At 48.2% G+C, this 23,202-nt stretch overlaps 1 protein-coding gene across 1 annotated transcript; it reads left to right on the forward strand.

Annotated features, from left to right (window-relative positions):
* Positions 1-835: 835 nt before the first annotated feature.
* Positions 836-22,220, forward strand: RBP1 (retinol binding protein 1). The gene is given in 5 exon segments (XM_033212495.1): positions 836-1,013; positions 1,016-1,142; positions 1,643-1,821; positions 21,125-21,226; positions 21,970-22,220. Coding segments are annotated over 5 exon segments (594 nt in total). The 5' UTR covers positions 836-881; the 3' UTR covers positions 22,024-22,220.
* The last annotated feature ends 982 nt before the right edge of the window (positions 22,221-23,202 follow it).

The raw sequence follows: 23,202 nt of genomic DNA on the forward strand, positions 1-23,202 counted from the left end.
ACCGTGGAGTACAGTGCTGCCATTAGGTGAAACGAGAGGAAACATTAATAAACAGTATATTGCTTACATTTGCATAAAGCAGCAGTGGATCTCAAGGTTGATTGTGCATCAGAATCATCCAGAAGGATTTTTTAGCAACATGCACTTCAAATAACATCAACCATTTTATGTATGTATGTATGTATGTATTGAGCCAGAGTCTCACTCTGTTGCCCAGGCTGGGGTGCAGTGGCACGGTCTCGGCTCACTACAACCTCCACCTCCCGAGTTCAAGCTATTCTCCTGCCTCAGCCTCCCAAGTAGCTGGGACTACAGGCGCTCGCCACCACGCCCGGCTAATTTTTTGTATTTTTAGTAGAGACGAGGTTTTACTGTGTTGCCCAGGCTGGTGTCGAATTCCTGACCTCAAGTGATCAGGCAGCCTCGGCCTCCCAAAGTGCTGGGATTACAGGCGTGAGCCACCGCGCCCGGGATCCTTTCTTTTATTTTCGGGAGAGACGTAGAAAGTGCCCCACTTTTCTCGCCCATAGTTGAACCGCCCAGCTTTCCTGACCCCAGCCACCACCAGCGCGAGGCTTTAGACAAAGGCCTGTAAGTGGCCTCTTTCCCTAATCACGCCAGTACAAACCCCAGGAGACTGTTTCCCAACCCTCGAGTGGCTGCTGAGTGTGAGAAGTTCATGGCGTTTGAAGGAAATCCCCAGGAGCCGAAGAGTTCGGCCAACAAAGCAAACGTCCGGTCTCCCATCCTCTCCTCTCCCTTTGCAGGGGAAACGAACTGAACGTCAGAAACGAAAGTGGCGCGGCCTGGACAAACCTGACCCTTCGACATCCCCCGCCCCTGCGCCCGCCCTCGCTAAGCTGGGAGGAGCGACGGCTACAATGGATCCTCCCGCAGGCTTTGTGCGCGCTCGGAATCCAGCTGTCGCCGCCCCGCAGAGCCCCCTGTCCCCGAAGGGCGCTCATTTCCGGGCCGCCCACCACCCGCGTAGCACCGGCAACCGCTGTCCCGGCAGAGTCTCCAGCCGTCCCGCCCGCTTGTGGCCAACTGGCTCCAGTCACTCCGCGAAATGCCCGTCGACTTCACTGGGTACTGGAAGATGTTGGCCAACGAGAATTTCGAGGAGTACCTGCGCGCGCTGGGTAAGCGCTGCCCGCTGCGCCCTGGGCGCCCCCCCCCCCCCCCCGAGCAGCTCCGGGCCGCTCCCTAGAGCCCTACCGAGCCGCCGCCTGCCTGCCTCCGCCCCGCCGAGGTCTGGTACCCCCGGACGCCAGAAAGGGCGTCCTCGGCCACCGCTGCCGTGGCGGCCCCTAGGCTGCGGATTGGAGAATTTGGGGTTGTTAGGTTAACCGGTGGCAAATGTCTGCTCGTTGGCCCTGGACGTGGGTAATTTCATTAGTAAATCTGTGGCTTGGTTTGCTAGTTTTTGTTTTTAAACGGCTGACATAAGAGCAGAAAACTTTGTTGAGGGCGGCGCGGGGAGGCACAGGCAGGCTGTGCGCAGAGACAGCGCAAAGCCAGCGGGAACCCTAGCAGTGTTTGCGGGCGGAGAGGGCTCCTGGGGACCCGCTACCGTGGGAACGGTTCTCTGAGTTTTCCTGCCAACTTTCTGCCGCTCGCTCTCCCCGCTCCCCACCCGCAGACGTCAATGTGGCCTTGCGCAAAATCGCCAACTTGCTGAAGCCAGACAAAGAGATCGTGCAGGACGGTGACCATATGATCATCCGCACGCTGAGTACTTTTAGGAACTACATCATGGACTTCCAGGTTGGGAAGGAGTTTGAGGAGGATTTGACAGGCATAGATGACCGCAAGTGCATGGTGAGGATTCGCGTGCACCCAGTGTCTCCTGCCCAGGGGGGCCTGACCAAGGGCTGGGCTAGTTCATCCGAGAGGGGGCAAGGGCCTGAGGGACTGAAAACACTTCCTCCTCTCAGCGCCCATGGTGGGCAGCACCAACTCATGAAGCATCCTGCTCTATCTACACTGGAAGGTGATGGTTATGAAGGCTGCCATGTGCTGTATCTCCACGGCGTTCAGGCACTCTGCCCCGTGCTTCATGCACATGACTTCACCTAAGCCTCACACAGCCTTTGAGGGAGATATGAATATGCCCATTTTGTAGATGAAGAAACAGTCTCAAAGAGATGAAGTAACATTTCCAGAGTAGCACAGCTGGGGGGGGGGGGCTGGAGTTCAAAGCAAGTCTGTTGATGCTGTTCTCTCACTGACTATGGGCTGGTGGAGGGTAAAAGGAAAGAAAGGAGGGAAGAAAAAAGAAACACAGGTAACCCCTTTGAAGTGTAAACTTTCAATATGACCTAGTGTGAAGTCACTCCAGGAAGCTGGGAGCACCTTGATCTCTGCTGGAAGCCCTCTGATCTGCCCATCCTTGCCCCAGAGCTGGGATTTGGCTCCTGGCCATCCCCTTCCCCACCCTGTCATCCAATGCCTGCTGAGCATTCTTTGAACTTTACAGCTGACACCTAGTCAGTAAGTCAGTGCCCCTCCAGCCCAGGCCAGAGGAAACAGCAGTGGGGAAAGGGGGAGGGCCAAGAGCTCCCTCCCACAAGGGTGAGAAGCTCCTGACCCAGGACATCGCAATTAGTACTGCCACAGCAGACTCCGGAAGGCCAGCCCCAGGCCCCCATCAGCATTATCTGGTTACTGGGAGGTCAAGGTACTCTTGTTCTCCTTTTTATAGTTTTGGGTTCAGAACTGGCTTATGTTCATCCCAGAGCCGCCTTGCTTATTGATGGGGTACTCACCCATCCCCTCCCACCATTTTCAAGGGTCTTTACTGCTGGTCTGCTGTGTGTCCAGCACCGTGCTAGTCATCTTACAGCGCAGCACAGTGAGGGAGGGATAAGTAACCCCATGTTATGCAGTGACTGAGGTTCAGAGAGAGGAAGAGACTTATAAGAGATGAGACTTGAGCCCTGGGCCTTCTGATGTTGAAGCCCACACTCCTGCTTTCTGCCAGCTTCTCTGCTGGTAGTCTGTGCAGAAACAAGATAGCTGAGGTCTGTTAGGATTGTAGTTGAAGGGATGCCCACGTCTGGGAATAGGCGTCTGGAGCCTGGATGACTCATTCCCCCACCTTGTCTATTCATCTGAAGGCAGTCAGGACTGGTATCTGAGTCTGCTATTTGGAATGATAGGAAAGAGGGGGTAGTCAGCAGGGAGCGGTCTTGGAAGGACCACTAATGGGAGAAAACACCATTGTTGTAGGGAAATGTCAGGTTGTGCCTTTAAAAATCTCAAGGACTCTTGAGAAAGGAAAGACTCACAATAGGAAGGGAGACCTTCAGACGGGATCTGCCTTTCTCATTACTGCCCAAGACCTGCTCCCTGGCACACCTCATAGAACTTCGCTCCTTAAGCATAATCCTTGCCCCCACTCACTATTGTGGAACTCACAGATCACGTCGAACCTTTATTTTGGGTCACCACCAATCTGGCATGTGCTGGCTTGTACTAATTATCTTCGCTCTTTCCTTCCTTTCCTCATCCTTTAACGCATGAAACATTTATTGATCACCTAGTAATACTAGCAAATATAGTACTCATCAAGTGCTTACTGTCACGCCAGATGCTATTCAAACGTTACATTAGCTGACTTAATCTTCACAACACCCTTTCCAGTCTTATTTTACAGACAAGAAAACTACGGCAGGATTTCTTGCTGTGTGACCTTGGGGAAGTGCAGAGGGAGGATTTGAGTTAACCACTGCACTGAACATACTGCTTCCCTCACAGGCTGGTCACCACAGCAGGCACAGGACAGCAGAGCATGTCACAGGCCCTGATGTCCAGGAACGCTAAAGCTTTGCAGTGGAGGCAGGCACACCAATACTCAACACAGCGTGGCAAAGAAAAGCACAGGGTGGGAGTGAGGGGATTGGGACTACCCAGAGAAGGGGATCCCAGAAGGATTTCTGGAAGAGGTGACTTCTCGCTTCATTGTAAAATAAAGCAGGGAAGTGGAAGGGAGGGTTTTGGATACAAAGGAAAGGACAAGGGCCACCTTTTCTTCTCAATACAGCATCAGCGTCAATCGAGCATCAAGCAGTAGTTGAGCAGACTCTGGAGATTCAGCCACTGGATGAATCCAGTGAAACTGGTCTGGGATGCATGGTTACTGTCACTGCCTCAGGACTCAGGGATGCCCACTCTCAAGTAGACAGCCATTCACTCACCTGTCGTGGCCTGTTGGGAGATGGAACAGCCCCTCTGCTCTGCTCAAGCCTTCCTCTAGCCCCATGCAGTGCAGAAAAGCCCTTCTCTCTGGGCTGCCTGCTGGGTGGTGTGCTGCTTTGGACTGCCGGAAGGACATGGCTGGATGGGGGTAGGATGATAGAATTAGAGCGGCTGTCATGCCTGAGACTTGTGAATGGAGGGGAGCTGGGTGCCCAGAGGCCACCAGCTGAGCTCTCTGAGGGCCGCCAGGGGTCCTGGACAAGGTGGTTGCCAAAGATAACTTTCACTGCTACCCCCCCCCCCCGCCTCACACACTGGGTACCCACAAGCCAGGAGCAGTGGCCCAGAGGAGTTTGTTCCCAGCATGTTACAGGAGTCCCATTCTCACTTGGGATCGATCATTCATCTCTTTTTTCCATTCTTCTCTGGACGCCACAAGCATCTCATGGTGCTTCCACCATCTTTGCAACCCCTGTGTCAATGAGTCAAATCACACACGATTCCTGCCCTCATGGAGTTCAGTGTAAGGGAGAGGTGGATTGAAGCAGCCAGTCACGATGTAGTGGACACTGTGCTGATACAGGCAGAGAAGCACTCCCTGCTTGGTCTGAGAGGTCAGGGAAGGCTCCCACAGGAAGTGGAGTCTGAACTGTGGCTTATAGGATAGACAGGAAGTAGCCAGGCAAACAGAAAGGGGTTGAAAGAAAGGCCAAGGCCAAGAGCTGTCCCACACCAGACCGTGGGCTTGGCCCTGGGGTCGCAGAGGCAACAAGGCCTTCTGGACACCCAGGCCAGTGGAGGAGACAGGCACATCTTCAGGCTATTACAGCCCGATGCTTGATGGGAGCATGGTGGGCTGGGGAGCACACAGCTGGGAGTAGGAAAGCAGTGGTAGGGGAAAGTCCCAGAGGAGGTGACAGCTGAGAGGGGCCTTAAAGGACTAATTAGGGCAGATGTGGAGAAAAGGATAAGAGCTTTTCGGTAAGCAGGAGCCACATGTACAAAGGCCAGGGGTCAGAAAAGCCTGGCTGGGAGGGAGTTTCTGAGGTGAGAGAGGAGCAGTCCACAAAGACTTCAGCATGGCTGGAGTGGGAGATGTGCCTGGGAGAGAAAAGAGCCAGGAGAACCTGGCAGGGAGACTTGATGTGACCCTGACAGGCGTCTATGAGTCCTTGCTGGGAGAGGTGTGACCAGGCTGACATCCCTCCCCAAAAGGCAGAGGCTCTCACTGGCTCAGAGATCTCTGATCCTGCCTCTTTTCCATGGGAACCTTATCTGTCTTCTAGAACTGCAGCCAGAGGATGAAACCCAGCCTGCAGATGTGTTTTGTTTGGCCTGTACAATGTTTGAAAAACTTCAGAGTCAGTTGCCAATAACTGCCAAAGATTATAAGATTTCACAGAAAAATCCATTTTTCTGGCCGTTCTTAACAAAAACAACAAGAAAAGGAAGGGCCCTGGAAACACTGGGCACCCGTTTATTCCTGCACTGTGTGGATCCCTGGAATAATGCTGCAGCTGCTCCCTCTAGATGTTACATTTCCTAGTTTACCCCAGTCTTCAGCCCATCCTGTTATCTGAAGTCAAGGATCAAATGGCCGTTTGTCACTGTTTGCACTGTGGGTTCCTTTAGAGCTGTGGGTCCCAAAGTAGAGATAGCAGCAGCAGCAGCATCACAGGGAACCTCTTAGAAATACAGATTCTCTGGCCACACCCCTGGCCTACTGAATCAGCAACTCCAGGAGTGGGGCCAGCTGTTTCAATAAGCCTTCCAGGTGGTTCTGATGCAACTAAAGCTTAAGAATCACTGCTCTGGAGTAAAGAAACACACTGTGTTCCTGTATCTCTATAAAAAAAAATGGAAAAACTGTAAAATTAGGTGTAGAGGGCCATGGGCATGTAGAGGGCCAGCTTGGCCCATCACCCACCCGAGTCCTATGGACATTGCAATCCATGCCCAGAACCACCTGAAATAGCTCTGTGCTCTCTCCCCAGGTGGAGGGGTGGAGGGACTCAGTTCTGGGCGGCTCTGCATCACTAGGCTCACATTTTCAGTCTGATCTAATCAGATTTTATGGGACTGCAAACAGCAGGCGCTATTTTAGTAAAGATATATAAAGTCTGGGCTCAGCTGAGCAGACACAGGGCTTTTCTCCATTGCTTCCTTGCATGCCTTTGTCCATAAAAATGTGCGATCAGGCCCAGCGAGGAACCAGCAGCGTTTGTTGAAGATAGCACATATGTGCTTTGGCAGGGTGGGAGCTCTTGAGAAAGGGAAGGTGCTCTGACTTCAGATAGTGTTTTCTCACTCCTGAGCAAGTGAGTCCCTCAGAATGACTTGGTTCTTTGTCTCGAAGTCCCCCCAGCATGAGCAGGTTTTGTGGGAGAAGACTGAGCCTCGGCTAGGAATCACAGCCGTGAGCCTGGCTGTGTGGGGGTGGCAGAGGGGCCATTTGTCATCCCCGTGTCCAGGTCAGGGTTTTCCTGGAGGAGAGGGCTTTGTTCACTCCGGGAACTGGCGCCTCCCCGCATGGCTGAAGCCTGGACTTCATATCCAGCGTTGAACTTAGGATGACCCTCCGCAGGGCCTGCCTTCTGCTCCCAGCCCTCCACCCCGCTGGCGCTTTCTTTGTTTTTATTATAAAAGGAAAATATTCAAATAACACAAGAAAGTATGGGTTGAAAAGGGCCCCTTCCCCCACTTAGCCTGATTTCCCACTTGGTGGATCTGTCCGGAAATCTTCCTCAGACTTATAAGTGATCTATCTATTGATTGGGCAGTTGGTCAATGTCTCTATCTAAAACCAAAAGAAAGAAAGGAAAAGAAAAAAGGAATCCACTTCTCTACATATTTTTTTAACTCAATGATATTTCTTACGCATTTTTCCATATCAGCACTTACAGATTTTCGAAGTTCTTTTTTAACCATCCATGGTTCCTTCCCTTCCCTCCCTAGACTTCCTTACTTACATCCTTCTATTTCTCCATCCATCCGTCCATCTAATTCTATATGGTAATACATGAAATCCACCAAAGCACTGTTGACACTTTGGTTTAAACTCTTGCCAGCTTTCTGATCCTATTCTTGACCCATTAAAGATATTTTGTGATTTGTTAAAAAGAAAACACACACACACCCACACACACACAATGCCACTGGCTAAATTAACTCCCTGGGCTGCAGCACGGAGAATGCCGTTGGATTTGGGGGCCTCTGAGAGCCGCCCCTGCCCAGATCAGGCACCTGGCATTCAGCTGGGCCCTTTCCAGGCTAGAAACACAGGATCTCTTTCATGTCTTAGCTAAAGTTCTCCGACCTTTGAAATCGGTGTCAGCAGCGTGCTTTTGAGGATTACAAAAAGAAGAATTAAAGCAACCCAAATAAAATTCACAAAGTAGCTTTCAAAACTCACACTGCTTTGTTGGGTTTTGGGTTTTGTTAGGCAGGAACAAAGGAAAATAACATGTACTAAATCTTTACTAAGTGCCATGCCTGCCCCAGTTGCTTTTTGTACTTTTTCTCCTTTGGTCCCCACAACAAATGCTGTTCAGTCAGTATCATTGTACTCATTTCACAGATGAGAATCTGAGACTCAAAGAAGTGAAGTGCCTTTTTAGCCCAAGGTCACCCTTGGGCTAGCTGGTGGCAGAGGAAGAATTCTAATTAGTCTGTTTATAAAGCTCTCTACCCCAAGGTCTCCCACAGAGCTTTGCTTAAGGCCAGCACCTCAGTTCCTTATTTTGAGCCTTCTCACGTCTGAAGGTAAACCCAGGCAGTTTTGACAAGGCCTAGAATGAGAGAAAGGAGCACTGGTATTAGAGTCAGAACATCTATATGAATTCTTCTCCATTATCTGACAGCAACCTTAAATGATTAGACACACTGCCTTTGTTTTCATATCTGCAAAATGGGCATCATAATTGCTGCTCAGCGTGTCTCACAAAGCAAAGCTGAGGACCATAGAGATAGTACAGGGCACAGGGGCTTAGAAAGCCACAATACTATGTGCAGAACAGATCCAGGGCCTGTGATACCCGAGATGGAAGGGCATGGCATAATCACTTATCATGGCCAGGTGTTTACTGAATGAATTACAGCTGTTTGTTTTTCTGACCAACATTGCTTCTCCACCTTCCACCCAAGAGAAGCACCGTTTTCTTTATGGTGGGAATTACTCCTTCTCGACCTTTTGGGTCCTGGTGGGACTGCAAATCATAGTACACTGTCTCTTTTGGGACGAGCACCTTCTGCCAGAGTGATCACAGTGTCCCATGGCCTGTCACATACTTGTGTATGTGACCCAAGCTGGGCCAGTCACCATTTCCTGGGAGTTAATTTAGGAACCCTGAGAGACAGGTGAGTTCTATTCCCTTAAAGGTTGATGAGCTGTTACGACGTAAGCGTCGAGTTCTCTGAGGCCGGTCCCCTTACCCCACCTTCTTTGGCTGCATGGAAAAATCCAATTGAAGGAAAATAAACGATGAGGCCAACAGAGACAGAGAGAATGCAACATTAGAGGGCTACTAGAGTTCCTGACACACCATTCCTAGATTTTCCGTGTACTTTAACGAATACATTTTTTTCTTTCCCCTTAAGCTATGTGAATTGGTTTCCTGTCACTTGCATCTGAAAACATCCTAAGACGTTCAAACTCCAGAGATCAAGCTCTAAGGCCCACATAAGTAGTTAGAGTAGTAGTTCTCAAATTTGAGCATGCCTTACCCCTAGAGTTCCTCATTCTGAAAGTCTGGGTTGAGGCTTGAGAACTTGTTTTTCTAACAGGTTCCCAGATGATGCTGATGCTGTTGGTTCAAGGACCATGCTTTTGGTAACTACTAACAAAGAAAAATAAGGAAGCCGGCTGGCCTGTGCCTAGTTTCCTGTGATTTTTCTCATCATGATTCAATGTAATAAACCTGTGCTGGGGTAAAAGGTGCCTAGTTCTAGGGGATGAATGAGAATAGGTAGGTGTAGCTCCATTCCAGGATCAGGGTAGTGGGGGATGAAGACTGCCTGGGGACAGTGGTTTGCAACTGAGGGTCCAAGTAAGTGATACCAATAGTGTTTGCAGCTGGACACGTGTGAGGTGCAACAGAGCAATTAGGAGCTTTGACTTTGAGATGGATCTGGATTTGAATCCTGATTCCACCATCCAGCTGTTTCCCTGGCAAGGGTACTTTATCCCTCTGAGCTTCAATGTGCTCATTTGTAAAAGGAGCTAAGGGTAATACCCACCTAATGGAGTTACGTGATAATTAAATGTGGTAATGAATTATTTCTATTTCCTGTTGCTGTGTAACAAACCACTCTGAAACTTAGTACCCTAACGCAACAATATTTATTTTGTTCACAAATCTGCAATTTGGGCAGGGCTCAGTGGGGATGCCTTGTCCCTACTGCCTGCCGTGCCAGTGGGGAGGTAGAGGATCCACTTTACAGATGGCTAGCCCACACTCACTCTCTGCTGGCTGCCTGGGCTTCCTCACAACTTGGCAGGTAGTTTCCAAGAACATAAGCACCATAAGGTGCCGGCTACCTTTAATACAGGGATTAATGAGTTCTTCCTTTCTTCCTTCCTCTTGCCACCGTTTCCCTCTTTCTTCCCTCTGTCATTCCTGAACTGAGGGTCCAAGGATAGCATAGGAGTACTCTGGGAAAGAATGGTATAAACAAGATGGGTGTGAAGGTGGGGATGGCATGGAACCCAGGCTCCAAAACCTACCTTTGCCAGCTTTACAGTGGAACTGGCCCTGCACTCAGAAAATGAAAATAATAATAATAATAATCTTCTCATAATGTGCAATAAATCAGAAAATCATCTTACTCTTTGACTCAGGGATCCCACTTATGGGATTATGTTCCAGGAAAATCATTCTATTTGTACAAAAGAATCTGTTAGTCATTCTGTGATAATAATTCTCAACAACCCACATAAGCATAACCACTATCGCAGGGCCTACTATGCGGTAGGCCCTGTCCTGTCACTTTGTTTATTTAATCTCCTAACAATCCTGGATAGGAGGTGCTACCTTCCCATTTTACAGACATGGAGCCAAAGGTCCTGCCCAGATTCACATTACTGGTTAACCCCAGACTTGTGATCTGACTTCGGATGTCTCTGATTCCCTAATTTGTATGGTTTATAGAACAGGCTATATCCTGCTAGTATACCTAAATATCAAATAACTATGGGTGGTTAGAAAGACTGTGGCTTTTTAATTCCATAGACCACTACGTAGCCATGTAAATGATCACTATGAAGATAAATGAAAAGTCTTTATAGGCATTCAGTCACCAAATTTCATAGATTCTGCTTCTTAACGTCTCTTCCTGTTTTTCTCCATTCCCACTGCTCTGAATATCTCATGCCAGTAATAATAATAACAATTAACATCTCTCATGCTTACTATGTGCCAGGCTCAGCGCTTTCCATGGATTATTTCGTTTAATTACTGCAGTCTCTTCACGTTGATCTCCATTTTACCATGCTCAACACTTCAGCCCATCCCTCCCTTTTTAAAAAGGAAATCCTGATCATGCTACTCCCCAGCTCAAAATTCCCAAGGGCTTCCCAGTGCTGACGGGTAAAAGCCAGATGGCACTCAGGCTCTTCAGATCATGGCCCTGCCTGTCTCTCCCTCACTCCTTATGCTTGGCCCCATCCCGCCATTTGTCAGAGTCTTCACTTGCCATCCTCTTTGCATCCTTCTACTCACTTCCCTGAGGTATTTCTTTGCCTCTTCCTCTGGGAGGAGAATTACCCACTGGTCAAGACCCAGCCCAGGCTTATCTGCTCTGTTCATCCCATCCTGATTCCCCATCCCACCACCATGCCCTTCCTTTGCCTTGCAGCCTCTCTCTTCAGGTGCTGCTTTTAGGGCACCTGTGATGCTAGTTAATGTGTCTGAGATTTTACACAGCAGCAGCCACACCATCATGGGCTCAGTGGGCTCCAAAGTGTTCATTAAAAGAATGTTAAGTGAAAATAGCAGAACCTGAGAATAAATGGTAGTCATTGACCGTATCACTGCAAGATGCAATTGCCATTTAATAATAGCGCAAGTTTGTTAGGTATTCCATGTGCCAAAAATTCTTCTAAGCACTTTCCATGCATTAATTCTTTTAATCCTCACAATAATTCTATGATAAAGATGCCAAAATTCTTCCTATCTTATACATGAAGGAAATGACTCAGTCTGACAGAGCTGTAACTGGTTCGACTCCAGAGCTAGACCAGCCGGACCAGCCCAGACTGTCATCTTTGGGATCTCGTTTCTGCCCCATACAAAGTGGGTGGCCTTGTGCAAGTTACTTCACTTCTCTGTGCCTTTACTTGTCTGTGAAATGGGGATAATTATGAAATAGGGGATACCCGCTTTGTGGTGAGAATTAGGTGAACGGTGTGTGAGAAAACCCACAGTGCCCCTGCCCCATCAGTATGAGCTGTTATGATTCATCCTCTCACACTGATCTGTGACCTCTAGAAGACCAATTCTGGGGGTGGTCATGTGTATGAAGGGATACCTGGCAAACCAGAGAAGAGCTAGCAGGATTATGAGAGTGGAGGCTGGCCTAAAAAGGCACCTGCCTCTCCACACCCACAGGGAACAGGGAACAAACTGGATTAGGCCAAGAGTGGAGAGGAATTATTGCTTACTGAGCGTTTTGTGTGTGCTGCATTGACATAGGTCCTTGAAACCTCTTGTTTCATTTCATCCAGATGGCTTGCTCTTTGGCTGGGCTCACTGGCCCCATTTTGCAGATGAGGAAGTGAAGGCTCAGAGAGGTGGAGTAAATTGCTTTGGTCACCCAAAAAGAAAGAGGTGGGAACCTGCAGTTCAGGTCTGCCTCTACCCAAGGCTCTCACTGGGTCCCTCCTGAATGCCCAGCTTGGCAGGCAGGCAGCTGTCCCATGGCTGGGCCAGACCAGGCCCGCAGCCTACCAGGTGATATTCAATGACCATAATATTCATGCCAGCAAAATGTTCACATGGGAACAGTAGGCAGACCATGGGCTCAGAGCTGGGCAGAGGGGATTTAAACCACGTCTTATACTATTCCTAGTTGCGCGTCTTTGAGTATAGAGCCTAAGCACTCTGAGTCCTAGAGACTCAGGGTCAAATCACTCTGATGGCTAGCCCCTTTCTATAAGGCTTACCTGTGAGGAAGAAACAGCCACACTGCCTGGAGCAAGCGTGGTGTTCAATGCAAGAGTGCCACCAGAATGTTTTCTGCTATTCATTCATTCAACAAATGGGAATGCACATTTTCTCTGCCATGGATTCTAACATGGGGGCTGGTGTCCTGCAGTGAATAAGAGGATCCCAGACCCCAAGGAGTTCTTCGTCAAGAGATCCTGACATGCTCACTCTTCCCTGGTTACCTGGTTACTGATCTAGCACCTCTTATCTTCTGGGAGCCATTTATTTCTATTTGCCTGGAGATAGATAGATATATATATACATATAAAATAAAGGCCAGAGATTCCCATGGAAGGGATGAGGCCTTCAGTGCCCCTCCTAAGCACTCTCTGACAGGATGTCCCCTCTCTCATTCTTATTCTCCCACCCTACTCCCCATTTCCACCCTCCTGCCTGTGCTGATGGAACTGATAACACACCAATTCCTTGTACTGGCCCCAGGTAGCAGATCCAGCACTGGCTGCGCTGGATTTTCCATGGCACCAGGTTTGGCCAGCTGGAGCATGAAGACATACTGTGAGGAAGAAGAGAGGCTGTGAACAATCTCCCCAGTAAATTCTCGGTTGGAGGTACAGGGTCAGCCTTCGTGGGGAGGGTCACCCACAGAGTTAAGCTGGGCAAAACCTATGTAGAAGCTTCCCTCATGCAGACCCTGCTGTCCCTGATTTTCCTGCAACTGCCTGTGCTTGTTCCCTTTGCCTGGGACTCCCTTGTTCCTCTTCTTCCTCTTTCCATTCTTTTTTTTTTTTTTTTTTTTTTTGAGACAGAGTTTCACTCTTGTTTTACAGGCTGGAGTGCAATTGCGTGATCTCAGCTCACTGCAACCTCTGCCTCCCAGGTTCAAGCAATTCTCCTGCCTCAGCATCCCAAGTAGCTGGGATTATAGGGACGTGCCACCACGCCCAGCTAATTTTGTATTTTTGGTAGAGACAGGGTTTCACCATGTTGGTCTGGCTGGTCTCAAACTCCTGACCTCAGGTGATCGCCTGTCCAGCCCAGCCTTAGGGCCACCCTAAGTGCTAGGTCCCTGGGATGAATGAGTGTAGTTCCACAGGGCCCTGTGACCTTCTCCAGTCCTGTTCCCACCTCCTTATCCAGAACCTTGGCCTTGAGCACTCCAGTGGTTTAAATTGACTCTAGGAACTTTCTGAATTGTTTAAGGAAAAATAACTATAACATGTCAAGATTATTAGTCTTAACATTTTCTCATTTTGTTTGTCTTAAGAATTGTGTTATTTGCTGTTAGCTTTGTCATGGTATTAGAATTGCATTCTTTCATGCTCACAAAAGCCTTGTGGCTATACTATTTATAGTGGTTTCTTTGAACATCTATTATGTCTCTAATTACTTGTTCACATTTTAAGGCCTTATTAATTTGGTTTTAGTCTGCTTTTAGAGTGAAACTGGCTTTTCCTCTTGAATGTGCTGAGTTTAGATTATTCCAGCCCCCCAGGAATGGACCAGAGAAGAGGAGCCGCTACTCACCCATTCACCAGCCTGGCCTCAGGGGCAGCTCATGGACTTTTTAGCCAGAGAGAACTGGGTTCAAGTTATGGCTCAAGCCCTAACCCCTTGGTGATGGGCTGGTTACTTATAGAAGCCTAAATTTTATCAGCTCTAAAGCTTGAAGATTTAGTGAAACATTGTGGAAAGCTCCCAGCACAGTACCTGGCACCTGGCAGGTTCTCTGTTGTCTCCCCTACTTTTCCCTCCTGATCACTTATTTAACACAAGCACCAGATGCTGAAAACCCTCTAATTGTCCCAGGAACACACATAGCCTCAAAAGGAGAAGCACACTTTCAAATCAAACTCCAGGATTTGCATCTTTTAGTAATTTACATTATGCAGAGAAAGTATCTACTCACTGTCTGGTTTTGAAATTTTTCCCTAAATCTAAAGAGCGTGGGTTTTGGAGTCAGACCTGGGTCAGTCCTGGCTCTGACCTTTGCAGGCAGTATCATCATGGGCAAGGCTTCACCTCTTATAACCTGGCTCTGGAACCACAGAGACAACAGAATTCAGTCCCAGCCCTCCAGAGGTGGATCCGTAAACAGAGGGACTACTAGGGCCGGGTTGAGGGCTGTGAGTGATCCATCATCCCCTGCTCTTGAGAGTGGTGTTTTGGCATGGGAGTGTTAATGAATGTCACAAGTTTCTTGATACCAAATAGAGTTCCCACCATTTGCAGGTCATACCAGGTCACTGCCAAGGGATGGTTCCATTTAGTGGGAATTGTCTGGCACTCCCAGCGTAAGTCACCTGAGTGGGGCAAGTGGGCCTTGAAACATCCCTGGGAGACACCCACTCAGGCTGTCTGTGGGAGCTGGGCTTTTTGTGTCACTGTCCCATGCAGCAGTGACAGCTGGGGTTTCTAAGTGGTCAGAGGAGCTGGAAAATGGCTTCTGAAGTAAAAGTCCCTTGTCATAGTGGTACAAAGCTGTCTTCATTCATTTGTTGGCACATGTCTCTCTATGTAAACTGCTGGCAAGGCCAAGGTGATGGGGGTTATTGTTAGTTTTTAATAGAAAAGTTAGATTGGCTTCACTTTCCAACCGGCGTCCCTGGTTCCAGTCCATTTGCAGACTTTTGGGTGACGTATGGGATGAAAATTTCTGGTGAGGAGGTGAGCTGAAGATGGCCATCCCTCCTCCTCGCTCTTGGATTATCTGGGCTTCATTTTTAAGGTGGTCCCAGAGCCCGTAGGGGGGTTGGGAGAAGCAGCATAGTCTAGCCTCCTTGGTTTGTGCCCATGTTCACCCCATCCCCACAGCCACCTGCCTTTTCTGTGGGACTTGAAAAGCATCAGGAATATCTTCCTACCTGAAATTCTTCCATTAGACCCTGATTAATTGGATTAATCTAGGAAACCAGATTAAATGACCATTTAATGACCCTTTCAGATCTGGCTGAATCCTTGTCCCCAAACGTTCACTGCTCCTGATCTAGCAAAGACAGATGGCTGCTGACTTCAGAGGGAGGTGGTGGAATAAGTTATTGGGTCCTGGGAAAGTTGTTTTCATAAGTTCCACTTTGTGTCACAAGAAAATGAATTATCATTGTTTGTTAGGCTTTCATCTTCCAACATTACTTATTTCCTTTTCCCTGTCATTGGTTTTTAAGTGATAGTCCCCCTCCTTGGCTCCACACCTCCTTTTTCTGTTCTTATGACAAATCAGATTCTCTTTGAAATAACTAGTTTATTCCCACAAGATAAAAAGCTTAAAATGAAAAATCCAGTCCCACCACAAGCGAACATGGGGAGAATGGGAGAATTAAATCACATTGCTGAGCCATCCCAGCTATCAGTGGGGAGTCTTCAAACAGATCTTGTGCTTAAACAAAGACCAGTTAACATATAAAGGAAGCAGGCATACTGGTGCTCAGCAGGCAGCCCCTGCAGGTCTCCTCATGGATCTGAGTATCCTAGAAAGAGAAGGAACTTCCAAAACTTTGGCCATGATGAATAGCATGTCAATCACTGCTTCACAAATCTCCAACTCTTAAAAAAAAAAAAAAAGGCTTTCATTATTGTTCAACATTGACAAGCAAACCCCATCTTTATCTAAGCTCTGGGCATCATGGTTACCATTACCTAGTGCCTCCTACATGCCAGCCCTATGCATTTTCTGTATGTTTTCTCGAATCCTCAGAACAACCTGGTAAAGTAGGTGCTTTGTTTATCTAATACCATGTAACAAACTACCCCAAAACTTAATAGTTTAAAACAACAACCATATAATTCTCATGATTCTGTTGGTTAATTGCACAGTTCAGCTGCCTGTGGCTGTGTTCAGCTGAAAGCTCAGTTGGGGCGCTTCAACTCTTCTCCAAGTGGCTTCTCTCCCATCCCCCAGGGCTTCCCCTTGTGGCCTTCCTCTTTGGCAGAGTAGCCTGGACTGCCTTAAAATATAGCAGCTGAGTTTCAAGAGGGGAGGGTTCCACGAGGACAAGCCCCCAGCATGCAAGTTTATAAAGGCACTGCTTCCATCATGCTTGTTCATGTCCCACTAGCCAAAGCAAGTCACATGGCCAAACCAAGGTGATGTAGGAGGAGACTTCACAGGGGTTTGAATATCATGTGACTCGGGAGTCACCAGTGGAAGAGTCTACCACAGTAGGTATCGTTTAGCCTTCTTTTGCAATTAAGGGCACTGAGACTCAGAAAGGTTAATCCAGTTGCCCAGTGTCATCCAACATAGTCAGGAACAGAGGACCCAGCTCTATCTGATACCGTGTTCTTTGCTTCCGATATTAGGTCAAGCTGATATAGGTTGAGGTGGTATAGTAGGAGGCAGGCAGGGACCAGGAGTCAAGTATAAATGGCAAGTGAGCGTCCAGGATTCTTTAACCCAGAGGACAGCCTGACCAATTCCCTGGCCCACCTGCCCTCCTGGATGGTTCTACCCAACAGCACAGGCAGCAAAGACAGGCACTGAAAACATGCTCCAGGCCACAGTCTGGGTTTTTCAGTCTGATATTCTGGCCCCATCTCCCCACCACCCCCCAACAACCTAGTTCCTCCTCTCCTTAACTCCAGGATAGTCTTCTCCAGCACTGACTGTTGTCATTTCTCCCTCATCATCTCCTACCCTTGCATACTTATTCACTCTGCCTAGAATGCCCCTCCCATTGGTAGAAACTCCTTTGAGGCCATGACAGCCTGGGCACTTCTCTGTGGGGACCTCTTGATAGGCAGAAACCTTTAAGACCTCTTTCTGACTCCCAGCACCCATACCCCCAGAATGGCTAGAATGAACTTAAGGGTGTTCCTCCAGGAGACTGCTCAGAGTCTTAGCCCAGTGTCCATATGTTTTTCTATAGCCCCCAATGATTTTAGCCACCATCTTCTGGGCACCTGGCAGGTGCCCTGCCCTAGACTGGGAAACAAGTGGGCACCAAGTCATGCAAAGCCCATGTTCCAGCCCAGATTCTTTCTCTCATTTACTAGGTGACCAGAGAAGGTCGTGGAACCTCTCTGAGCTCAGCCACCCCTCTACATCCAATACAAAGAAGAAGAATCTCTGCTTTGTCCAACTCACCCAGTATCAGAGTCAACAGAAGCTTGGGGTTAAGAAAGGCTTCCTTGGAGACTGATGTAGCATGCGTGTGATAGGGATCCTTCCCTTTAAGAGGCCTGGTTTGTAGGGCTCTCAGAAAGGCTCCTCTACACCCCAACAGGCTTCTATTCTCTCTATCCCTCAAGCTGTCAAGCTGCCTGAAATTCTGCCATCTGTCATTCTTTGGGGCTAAGGTATTGTTATTGTTTATATCCAGATGGCCCCTGTTAAAAGATGCCAGCGATCTGGAAATGGTGACACAGTAGCCCCAGGAGCAAAAGCCAGCTTTACCATGAATAAACATCTCTCTCATGGTCATTCTCTGACCCTGGTGTTGGAAGGTAAATAGGTGTGAGCTTTCTGGAGATAAAACTGGCAATACTCATCAAAAGCTTTTCAAATATGCACACTCTTTGATGCAACAATTCCTCCTCTGGAAATTTCTTCTAAGGGAACAATGTGTTCAAAACTGTGTATACAAAGAAGTCTTAGTTATAGTAGCACAGAATTATAAATAAATAACTTAAATGTCCAAAATAGGTAATTGGCTAAATAACAGTACGTATGTATAATCAAATACTATCAGGGACTGTTTCATGGGCCTGTGACCAAGGCAGTCCATCAGGGCCCCAGGCTCAGAAGGCCCCTCACTTGGTTTAATGCTCTGCCATCACCAGCTTAAAATTCTTAATGATTTTGAACAAATGACCCCTCATTTTCATTTAGTGGTGGGCCACACACACACTATGTAGCTACTTCCTAGAATATTATGTAGCAATTAAAATAATGCTTATGGAGAATATTTGTTGAGATAGGAAATTGCTTCAATTAAATGAAGAAATGAGGATACAAAACCATAAATGATGCAATTCTAATTTTGTATAAAACAGAAACATGTAGATAGATAGAAAAAAAAAGAGTGGATGGACATTTACTGTATATTGTAATATATACAATGTTAGAGCAATTATCTCTTTTTTTTCTTTTTTTTTTTTTTAAGACAGAACTTTGCTCTTGTTGCCCAGGCTGGAGTGCAATGACATGATCTTGGCTCACTGCAACCTCCACCTCCCAGGTTCAAGCAATTCTCCTGCCTTAGCTTCCCAAGTAGCTAGAATTACAGGCATGCACCCCCATGCCCAGCTAATTTTGTATTTCCAGTAGAGAAGTAGAGATGGGGTTTTACCCTGTTGGTCAGGCTGGTCTCGAACTCCTGACCTCAGGTGATCCACACTCCTTGGCCTCCCAAAGTGCTAGGATTACAGGTATGAGCCACCATGCCTGGCCTAGAGCAATCATCTCTAAATAAACAAAACTACATGTATCATTTTTATTACTATTTTCTTCTTTGTTTTTTTTTTTTAATTTTCCAATACAAAGACTATGACTATATTTCCTGACTAATATTTCCAGAAGAGGCAAAAATGTATGTCATAGCTGAAAACAAGCAATTGTCTCTTGTGCCTCTGAGTGAATCTGGAGCCCATCTTATGCACAGTAGCCTTCTGGATTAAACACACGAAGAGAAGATCAGTTGATGAGGAAACCAAGTGTTCTTATGAGCTTCTTGAAGCTGAGGACTGATTTCTGGGTCCCCACTTCCCTCTACAGGCCTGGCATGGAAGGAGCACGGATAAGTGAATGGGCGTCCTGTCTTATTTATGGCATGAGGTCATGAGTAGTCTTTACCCATGACATGTCTCACACACATTAACCACACTATGTTTTGCCTTCTCTCTGGCCTGGGACTAGACTGTGCCCTGAGTGAATTTCTGAATCAGGGAGAGGATCTGCCCCCCAAGTCCTTTTATGACCCATTTCTCTCTGGAGCAGAGGCCAGACTTATTCCTATGCAAAGCTGGGGGAGCACATGTGGCTCCACCTGCCTCCCTCGTGCATGTGTCGCATTGCAGGCTTCACCCCAACAGCAGGGGGCAGTAGTGATCAGCAGGCCCAGGACGGAGGCATGGGGTGGGGAGGTCCTCCTGCAGGGAGTGGCCCCACTACCACCACACCCATCTCTCATAAGTCTCCTCTCCCAAATCCTTTATCAGGCTGTTACTGACTGTCCTGACTCAACTGAGCATGGCAGGGAACACAAGGATCCTAGAACCTTAGCCCTCTACATCCAAGGCCTGAGTTAATGTCCCCGTGTGACAGAGGCGAGCACCGGGGCGCTGAGAAGGGATGGATTTGCTGAGAGCTACACAGTGAGCGAGAGGCAAACAGAGTGCTGAGCACTACTGTGGGGAGGCCAGGCTCATAACAGAACTGCCTCATATGGGATGGCTATTCAAAAGAAGGTGGGCAGCCCCAAATATGAGCGATGCCCACTGCGCTTTCTCTGTGCCCATGTCTGTGACATGTGTCTCAGTCTAGGGCACCCTCATGGCTATGCTGGGGTGACAGGATCACCTTGCCTCTGAACTCCAACACTTTTTTCAGCCCCGTGTTGCTGGGTGGGCCTTTCCTGCTCCACTAAGACTGAAATTTCCCCAGGACACAGGCTGGGCCTCCTCCTTCTGCCTGTCTTCCCTTCAGCATGCCCAGCACATGGCAAGGCTCGCAGTGCTCAGGGAAGATGTGGGGACCCAAATGTGGGGTGTAGAGGGTGTCACAGTGCTCATCTATGCTCTGCCAAGCCCAGGCTGGCCTGTGGGATCTTCCTCCCCTTCCTCCTCAGTTCCCTGGTGCCCTCCTGATGAGCTCCCAAGCGTACTTCCTGCTGTCCCACCTCGGGCCTTCACCCCGTGATGGACCACTGGCAACTTTTCTCCACAGTGCCTCCTTTCCTCTCCTTCAGCTCCATTCTTCTCCCCTTAGGGCCCAACCCTAGGGAATCCCACTTCCTGGACTCTCACCTGGGCTCCCACAGCCTCTGGTCGGTAACCCTGGTGACCCTGAACACTTCAAGACACAATTTAGTCCATTGGGGTGGGGGCCTTCAGAGCCCCGCAGATCTGTGTTCAGACCTGGCTCTTCCACTGAACAACATGGGTGAACTTGGCAAGTCCCTGAACCTGATCTGTGAAAAGGAGATGCTAATCCATGCTCACGTGGACAGGCATGAGGCTTCAGAGACAGCACAGAGACTGCCTGGCAGAGCAGGCAGGTAGCTAACAGCTGCCATTTGTACCTTCACTGGGTTATTGATATCTAAGGTCATTCTCCCTGTAAGATGAAGAGCGCTTTGAGGGCAGGGGTGGGGTCTTTTTGGTGTCCCAGGACTTTAGCGTAGGTTGAAACAATGAATGGGTGAATGAAGGGTCTGGGGATGGTCAGGGTACTCTGAGAAGTCTGCCCTTCACCATAAGATTCTGGAAAACATCCTTCACCCCCCACGCCTGGCTGTGCTCAGCCCTCAGGCCCTCCTCCCCACCTTAGCCCCATTCTCAGTGATTGCAGTGACAGCACCACTCCAATGACTTTTTCCCTCCTAATTACCCTTTTAAATAACATTTATGGAGGTCTTCATAAATTTTAAAACTGATTTACATACTTTAATAAAAGCATGTGGTGGACAGGGAGTATTAGGCTGCAAATTTTCTACAATGCAATTGACATGAGCACATCCTGGATTATCAAGTTGGGGAGCTGCCCCTCCCCCAGCCCCCAGGAGCTCCCGGCTTGCCCCGGATTGACAAATGTATCTCTTGCTTGGCAGACAACAGTGAGCTGGGACGGAGACAAGCTCCAGTGTGTGCAGAAGGGCGAGAAGGAGGGGCGTGGCTGGACCCAGTGGATCGAGGGTGATGAGCTGCACCTGGTAGGTTCCTGGGCTGGGTCAGGCTGGGTCCCCAGAGGCCCTGGTCATTGTTGAAGTCCAGATGGACCTTGGAAGAAGGCACCATGGCTGGGCTTTGGTTCTGTTCTGAAGCTTCTCTTCCAAGGGCCTGGAAAAGATGCCTGAGTGACTTTAAAAACCAAGCAATATATTTTCAATGTCTAGGCTGACCCAATCGTCTAATCAGAGGGAAGAGGTGAGGAGTGATGTCCCTGCAGCATCAGCAAAGAGCTAAGCCCTTTGGCATTCTATAGCTCTTTCTCTTCTCTCAGAATAGGAATATGGCTCTTATTTTAGAGATGAGGACATGGGGACTCTGAAAGATTAGATTACATGTCCAAATTGCACATCTAGAAAGTGACAGAACCAACATTTGCTCTCAAATGATGTATATATTCACCATGCCAAATTGTATAGGCCAAAGCCAAGAAGGATTCTCTAAGCTTCTCTAAGATATGATCTCAGTCTGGGTCAGCGGGAGGTGATTAGGGAGGGGAGCGTCAAGGGGTCCTGTTGGTCAGCTCTGAGCCACAACTCCTCCTCTCAGCCAGCTCTGTCTGTAGGGTGCTGCAGAGCACTCCACCATACAGTTTAACTGTCTTTCCAAACAATTGGTTACTTAAACCAACTCTAGGGGAAAGATAAAGGCCAGTGAGTGTTTTTAGAGTTCCTGCCGTAAGTGTGACTCTGCTCTGGCCAATGACCAACATCTGCTTTTGTTTCAGGAGATGAGAGTGGAAGGTGTGGTCTGCAAGCAAGTATTCAAGAAGGTGCAGTGAGGCCCAGGCAGATAAGCTTGTCCCAAGGAATGAGCGGTGTGGATGTGTGGGCCAGGATCCCCCTCTTTGCACAGCATGAGGCAAAAATGTCCAGCCACCCCCAGGCATCTGTTAGCAGAGTCTGTCTCTTGGCTTTGTCTCTTTTCCTTTTCTTAAAACAAAGCCATGCCAATAAAGTGATCTGTGTTCAAAACGTCTGTTTGGGGGAAGTTTCACTGCCCAATGTGCTCAGTTTTCCTCCAAGGCTTCTGAAGCCAGCTTCTCCTGGTGCCACCCATGGGCAGAGTGGATAAATTCGGCCACATGTCTTCATATTTAGTCCTGAAGTTTCACCTTTGTTTCTCTCCTTTCTCTCCAGAGGCACAGGCTTGGGTCTAGGATGGGAGGTGGGAGGGTGGCCTGACATTCAATCATTTGTGTATCAAGTACGTTGTGTATCTAATTGTGGCCAAAGTATAGTGAGTGCCACAAAAGCAGTAGAAGATACCTTCCACCCTAGAGATCCAACCAACAGAGAATGTCTATACACCAAGGAGATGCTTCATCATTATTTGTGAACAAAATGGAACTGGACATAATTTTAAGTCCAAAGCATAAAATTACTTAAACATAAGAAATTACCTATTGGATTTAATTTCAGAGATGTCATGAGATGTCACCACCCCCTGACCATCCACCCCATCTGTGGGCTGGGCTGGTATAAGCCCTTTCTTTTCACTGTTGTAGATAAAGCAGAACTTACAATTCCCCTGAAAGAGAGAGAGCAGCCTCATGTTCACACTGAAGTGTAGAGGAATGCTAGCTGCACCTTTTCGTGAAGAAACACAAAGAAACAGAAGGAGTGAGGATGTGAGAGGTCATGAATAGGGAAAACAACTGGAAAAGGCAAGACACATGGAAGACCACTTTAGAGAATCTGACAATCCGCCCAGACTGTGCCCTACTCCTTGACAAGAGTTAGGAGTCAGACCAGCTGAGTAAAAATCCCAACTTCAGCACTCACAGGGCAACACCACACTCCTCTGGACTTCACTTCTCCAGTCAGAAAACCACAAAAAACCTGCCTTACCTCCTGCACAGATGAGTTGTGAAACTTGTAACCTGCAAAGCACTGGACTAATAGTTCTCAGACCTAGATAAAGGTTAGAACCACTTGGAGAGTTTTCAAAATTCCATATG

This window comes from Trachypithecus francoisi, unplaced genomic scaffold, assembly GCF_009764315.1.
Source record: "Trachypithecus francoisi isolate TF-2019V2 unplaced genomic scaffold, Tfra_2.0 Lachesis_group0, whole genome shotgun sequence".
In the NCBI taxonomy this organism is placed as follows: domain Eukaryota; kingdom Metazoa; phylum Chordata; class Mammalia; order Primates; family Cercopithecidae; genus Trachypithecus; species Trachypithecus francoisi.